This window comes from Gallinula chloropus (assembly GCF_964237585.1).
Source record: "Gallinula chloropus genome assembly, chromosome: 2".
NCBI lineage: Eukaryota > Metazoa > Chordata > Aves > Gruiformes > Rallidae > Gallinula > Gallinula chloropus.
In genome coordinates, this window is record NC_140086.1 from 87,205,468 (window position 1) to 87,212,825 (window position 7,358).

Genomic DNA, 7,358 nt, shown 5'->3' on the forward strand with positions numbered 1-7,358 from the left:
TTGGATTCTAAGTGTGGATAATGTGCAGGTCTCTGGCCACATCACTTACAGGTAGTCAAGATATATTTTTATATAAAAGTAAGGACAGATTGCAACATCTCTCAGACTTTTGTCAGTCTCTTGGCCATTCATCTGAGTAGAACTGAACAATACAGCACGAGCAGTTCTCGGGAGATATTATTAGTCACCTTTAGTATCTGGTCAGGAAAGAAGGGCGTCAGACCATTTTTTTTAGAGCAGCTGTGTCAAGCAGGGGAGAAATCACTTCCTCAGTGATCCCCCTTCTTTCTACCATAATCATATCTTCCTTGGACATGCTAATCACCACTGCAGAATCATCTTGATCTTTACTATTAACAAAATTGCTCTGTCCGGTGCTGAGCCAAAGACCACATTGTGATTCTCAGACTTTAACAATATAGTCATGGCCCACCTAAATAAGCACTATCCCATTTTCAGAAATGATTCCTACAACAACAGTCTTACCCTTAATTTGCCATTAAATTCATTTTTCAAAACGTAGTTTCACTGCCTCCAAGGGCTGAGCTCACTTTGTATCAAGTTCCTTACCAGAAAAAGAAATCTAATGCTGCAGATAGTCTTGCACTCGTTAGTACAACTGTGCTCATTAATATCAATCTGACATTAAACGATTTCCTGTTTTATGTCAATCGAAAATAATTGATTCTGTGTGCTAAGCAGCACTTTATGTCAATTACTGCTCACGCCACCATGCACCATAAGCAGATTTTCAATTAACTCAGCTATATAATTTTCTATTTTCAGGCTGGTTGCAGGGTTTGTATGTGCAACCACTACTGAGTGAAAAACAATACTCTGGGCAGACCTGTACCACCACTTAAAATTTTGCAGCAACAAAAAGTGCTTGTAAATTGCTGGGTTTACTTGCAGCTTGAGTAAGCCTCTCAGCTTATCAGGAGGCCTCAGATACTGCTAAACACTGACGTGAAAATAAAGGTGATGGACTTTAACATATAACTTCAAATGTTGGGGGAGGTTTATGCCTGCAAGTTCAACACAAAATAAGAAAACCAAAGTGTCAGAGATGTGACATAATTATCAGAGCTGCATATTCTGCAAAACAACTTTTTTTTGTTAGAGATACTTCAGCAACCCTTCCATGTTGAAACTACCCTTCCTACGCTTGCTCTGATCACTCTACTGGTCGGTATTCTGGAAGCCCATTCAAAATCCACACTGTGTTTTTCAAGTTCTCCAAAATTTTCTCCGCTTCTCTCTGTTCTCTCACATAGACCTTTCCCCAGCCCTCCCACACAATGCAACAGCTTTATGCTTTAAAGGGAGAGAATTCTCTGCTGCTGTGCAAAAATGCTGCAAGACAAAGAAGCATCACTCAGATTAGGACCTTTATGTGACACCAGAAGTAAATCCTCACCATTAGGGTGAGGCCCTGAAGCTTTCACCATCTGAAACAGCCATCATCCTAATTTGTTCAGTTACATAACCTCACTTATTTCCCTTCAACTTATATTAACAGACGTTCTCCCTTACTCACACTATTCCTATGGAAAAGACACAGCAAGAGTTAGAGCGTTTTCCTACTTTATGTTATCATCCTGGGACCCCTCTATAGTCAATGGAGAGAAAGAGTATGAGACTCTTCCACAATACGCTTAAGCACACAGTTAATATCTTGCGGTCATCCCATAATTTAATAACAATTAATTAGATAGATAGATCAGCTTTTTGTCTGTTGAAGAAAGCTAAGAAAGACAATTCAATAGGCTAAAATTCTGTTTTGGGGATGTCCTTAGTCCTTGGCATTGCCCTTAACAGAACTACAAATGAGGAAGGGACTGCCAAAAAAAAAAAAAAAGGCTTTATCAGTTGTTGTGCTTTGATTCACACACCATTCTAGAGACACAGCTGACAGGAAACATAATTTTGAACCACCTTATCATCTGACGTTAACAAGTTTAGGCATTTTCTGATTTCTTTGCTATGAAATAACTATGAAGACAGCAAAGTGTGTCTTTTCGCAAATTCTGCACAGCAGAGCTGAAATACTGGGCACTGTGAACCTCAGAGTATGAAATCAAGATTGATAGTAGCAATACATCCCGGCTCCTTGCTGCTCTTCATTTGTAAATGTTCAGTCATTTAACACCTTAAGGTAGAATCCTGCTAAGAAATCTGAAATTAGCTTCTAAAGGGAATAACGTGTTGAACATAATCCCTCCTGCCCTCTGTGCCCACTTCTCTAACAGCACCGGGAATTATTATTGAGTTAAAATACTTAAATGTGGATCAGGTCCTTAGACAGAGTTCCTGCTCTCCAAATAAATGAAATATATGTACATATACACACACATACACTTTAGAATGAAAAACAAAATTATCTGTTTGAGAAATGCCATGCCTTTGGCAGATTAAATAATACCATTACCACATCCCATCCGTCTCAGATTTAAGCCATGTGCTTTTTAAAGGTGATGTACAATGTAAAAACATGCCAGAGAAATTAATAAACTTGGACTTTGTGCCGGCTGAAAATGCACTCCACTTCCCAAGGTTTTTTCTTGGAGGAGCATAGATTTACTTGTCTTGAGACGCAGCTTTGCTAGCCTTTTATCATAGCCTTGTAGATACCGGCTTCACCCATAGCACAAGCTGCATCTCGTCCCAGGGGTCCAAGGTAAATAACATGTGATGTTACTTGTTTTAGAGGAAGCATTTTTTCCTTCCCAACTCTCAGGAAACTAGTTGTGTTCTCAAGGCAACAAAATTGCTGTACGATGCTGGGTGAAAATGTGCCTACTGACAAAAAGACACTCCACTTGGCTTCTCACAAGCTCGATGTCTCCTTTCTTCTAGTGCATATCCCTGCCGTCTCATCTCCCAAGGTACTCGCAGGCAGAGCGGGCACAGCCTGAAAACACACCTGCAGTTTTGCAAAACATCTTATAAAACTTGGAATTCGAGCGGAGGCCCGGCCTTTCTTCTGCCTTTTTAACGGAGTCAGGGATTAACCTCTCCCTTTCTCTTTCCCTGTGTTTTCTGTTCCCAGTTACAGTGGTGCTGTTCGCAGCGCTGCGGCGGCAGCGGAAAAAAGAGCCTTTGATTATTTCCAAAGAAGACATCAGAGACAACATTGTCAGCTATAACGACGAAGGTGGTGGAGAGGAAGACACCCAGGCGTTTGATATCGGCACGCTGAGGAACCCCGAAGCCATAGACGATAACAAATTACGCAGAGATATTGTGCCCGAAACACTTTTTATGCCACGGCGGACTGCAGCGGCGCGAGACAACACCGACGTCAGAGATTTCATTAACCAAAGGTTAAAGGAAAACGATATAGATCCAACGGCACCCCCGTATGACTCATTAGCAACCTACGCGTACGAAGGTAACGGTTCCGTGGCCGAGTCCCTCAGCTCCTTGGAGTCGGTGACTACGGACGGAGATCAGGACTACGATTACCTCAGTGACTGGGGGCCGCGGTTTAAAAAGCTGGCAGATATGTATGGCGCAATGGACAGTGATAAAGACTCTTAATATGTCGCCTTTTTTTTGTTTATTTGTTTGGGTTTTTTGTTTCCCTTCCTCATTTTCAGAAACAGCATTGAGATACGTGAAGTGGCTATTTCTATCTCTCCACAGCTGTGTGAAAGGGTTTTCTCTGTTCCACCCCTTCCAACTGTCTAATGACTGCAGTCTGTGTGGATCAGCTGTCTCAAAACTTTTTCTAGTATCATTTTATGAGCTTCCAAGAGGCAAAATTCTTATTTTTTAGTGCATCCGGTTTACCAGGCCAACCTTACAGGCACAGCAGTAGTGGAGGGGAAGAAAAGAAAAAAATATAGAAAAAAAAAATCAGATGGGGAGCAATATTTTTACTTGTTCTGCTTATATTGTAAATTGGAGTATATTACTGTTTAAGCTCACTTGCTCTTTTTACTTGTATTCAGACTATTCAGCTCAGACGATTGCTCCGTCGATTGTGTATTGCACATCCCAATGTAATGAGGTACCCTAGTTTTACCCTATGTATTATAGTCAAAAGTAGTGGTGATGGAATGAAGGTTTACTACATGAGTAAGCTGAGAAAAAAAAAAAAAATCAAACATGCATTTTACTCATGAGGAGGGTAGAAGGGCCCTAATGGCCATTCAAACCTAAGTGTTTTTCTAGAACTCACCATTGCCCCCCAATGCACTGAATCGTACTTACACACACATATATATAGTTCATTGACTGCTATGTATATATTCTTCTGACCTAGCATTGCTGGAGAGATGTGTGTGCGTGCACGTGTGTGTGGTCAGTAGCCCCAATATCTAACTCTTAGATGGGTTCCCAGCTCTAAACCAGACTTGCCTTGTGATACGGGGAAAATCATCTAACCCGACTCCAGATGAGATTGTGACTTAGAGGAAGGAGCAGATCCTAACTTTGCTTTTCTTTATGCATCTTCACTCAACCTCCACCCCCACACCAGTTTGGTGATGGCCACCGTGCTGGGGAGGTTGGAGTCAGGCTTTTCATATCTATCTATTTCTGCCCATTATCATCCCTGGGAGAGGAGTAGTAGCCTCAAGGTCACTGCCACCCGTTAGAGCAAAAGGATCAACAACAAAGGAGGAAGGAGTGCTTTTTTTATCCTGATCTTCCCTGCCTGGATGCCCAGGGTGGCTTCCTGAGTGACTCTCTGCCCAGTTTTGATATCTGTAAAGTGGGGAAATAATGCCTACCTCATCAGGATGTTGCAAGAATTAGAGGAGTCATTTGAAAAATGGTGGCGTTCTGCCAGAAGAAGTAATTTCTCATGCTTTTGGATGGTTGGGTTGTTTCTGTTGCATTGTTCCCCTCCCTCCCACCCAGTTCAAGCCCTGAATGCACAAGTAAGCAAGAATCAATGGTTATTTCAGTGGTGTGAAAAGTAGGGTTTAGCACTATAGCTCATTTTTTAAAACAAACTGCTTAACCAGGGTTGTTAAATACTTCACCAAAAGGTAGAATTTTAATGACAAGTCTCTCAAGAGTATGCGTTTATCTTCTATGTCAAGCTAAGTAATTCTTGTCCAGAGGTAGGGAGGAAAGTGCCATAGTCTCAGGCCAAAACAATTTTCTTTACTGCTTGTGCACCTCTCTATTTTTTTGGTTTGTCAAATGCATGCAGTTGCTGCTCTTCAAATCCAGCCATCTAGGAAAGGCTATCTAGAAAAATCCCTGAAGCCTGCCATGGGACACATCCAATCTGAGGAGGGAAAAGCCCTGTGTCCCAAATTAGGGACAGAGCCCATGGCCCTGTGCCAAGGAAAGGCAGCAATTTTATTTATTTATTTTAAATATACCTCATACATAACTAATCTCATTTATTTTGTTTTGAAACAGTGTTTAATACCAGAATTACAGGCATGGATCTCTTTCCCCCCTCTCCTGAATCTTAAATGAATCAGTTTGAAAACTAAACAGCAGCTCAAGTTTACTCTAAAAATAGAGACGGGAAAAAGTTAATAAACAGAAAATTAAAAGGGATTAAAAATTAATCCCTGGAATTCATTACTCCTAGAGAGTAAATAAAGAGAGCAGTAAGATTCCCAAGTATTAGACTTTTACGAGCATGACAACATAATTCCAGGTGCAAACGGGAAGAGGATGAGCCAGCCACACTGAGGTGCCTGGCTGGGACTTGGAAGGACTCCTTTGCAGGGGGGAGCACCATGCATTTACAGGTTATGGGCAAGGCAGCTAATGGCTTTCAGATGCCCAGCATGACAAATTGGATGGGTTTTCAGAGCTGAGGAACCCAGAGTTTCAAAGGGAGCAGAACCCCCCATTACCCTCATCTAGGCTTCTCGCAGTGCTTCAGTGCTGCACAGCCAGGTGTCCAACTCCATCGCTCAGCCTGTCACTCCCATCACAACAGCAGTGGCATGACTAGATCCTTATTATGCTCTCCTGAGTGTCTCCTCCGTGATTTAAGATGACGAAAGCCTTTGAGTCTAGCCCTTCATAGATTCCTTGAAATTAGCGTATTCATGAGGCAAACTGCCCGAAGCCTGACTGCCACACAGGAGTCATCTGGTTTTCAGATACATGGAAGAATAGCAGATGTGCAGCACTACCTGTCACAGGTTCATTGCTTTGGGCTGTGGAGACAGCATACCCCTCACCAGGCTCTCCCAAATGGCTGCCCAACACATGTCTGCATCTCACCCATTACTGCATGGGGTTGCCTCCAGCAGATCACCTCAAGCTCCGATTCTAGACAGACACCCAAAATGAGCCAGTTAACTGTCCCTTTCCCTCTTCAGACCCGTAGGAAACAGATGCTTGTGCAGAGGGGACGGCAGAGGTGGTTCCGGAACCCCACACATGCTTGGCCCTACAAGCCACTCACAGGGAAGAGGAAGTTTCCATCACTTGACTGAAGACAGACCTTGCACCCTAAAAGGTCTGGGCCACCCTGCAGGTCACCTGGCATTAGTCAGTTTTTGGGGTGGAATAACAAGACAGGGTCGCTGTTCTCCTTGTAACTGCTTTCCTGAACAGAGACTTGGCTCGATTTGCTAGCAGTCCAAATGCAAGTTTTGGTTTGGTCTTTTTGTTTGTTTGTTTTTTCTTTTTTTAATTGGAAGCTGGTTTTATCTTCCACATTGAGTGACACAGTAAATAATAGCGTGGCTATTCATGCCTGTTGTGTAAATATATCATATATAATACTACATTCTGTCACCACAAATACAGTGCCCAAAGACTAAATGGATCCTTCTGTGAAAATTCAAGGCAAACTTGCATCCAAATTATTATTTATGCATCTAGGTTTTAAGATGTATTTTTTCCTGCAAATCAGACAGATTTAGCATCCCTCACACAGCAAGAAGCATTTAATTCTCTCTTTTCTTCTTGCTTGGCAGTACCACAAAGCACAATCTATAAAATCAGTACTGCGTATTAAATACTGGGCCATACTGCAGTGAAATACTATTTTGCAGTAGTATTTCTTTATGCTTTGTTGCATGTCAGTGTGCTAGAGGATGGAAATGAGTATTTAACAATGCATCCACACAGTGTTAGAGTTGGCATTTATATATAAACAAGCGTTAGACTATGGGCTATGAAGTGGATTTTGAGGCTGTTTTAAGCCTGCTCTCCTTACAAACATGCCTGCTTGAGAGGAGGGAATTGTATTAGGGAGTTTAGCTAAGGAAGGGAGAGACATGAGCAGCGAAGCTGACTTTTCATTTGGCAAAGCACCTGGTCTAACAGGGGGCCTGTTAAAAGACACCAAGGAATTCAGCAGAGTTAACAGGGAACAGGGGCATGTTTACATGGCAGGCTTTTCCAGCCTTGCAACTGTGGAACAGTAA

General features: G+C 42.2%; 1 protein-coding gene across 1 annotated transcript in view; it reads left to right on the forward strand.

The window, feature by feature from the left end:
• The window catches only part of LOC311205774 (cadherin-6), a gene marked incomplete at both ends in the record, with an annotated part of 48,701 nt that extends 45,161 nt beyond the window's left edge, over positions 1-3,540 (forward strand). The window contains one exon of the mRNA XM_084280271.1: positions 3,050-3,540. Within this exon, the coding sequence (XP_084136397.1) occupies positions 3,050-3,540 (491 nt within the window). The remainder of the gene's footprint in view (positions 1-3,049) is intronic.
• Between the last annotated feature and the right edge of the window lie 3,818 nt (positions 3,541-7,358).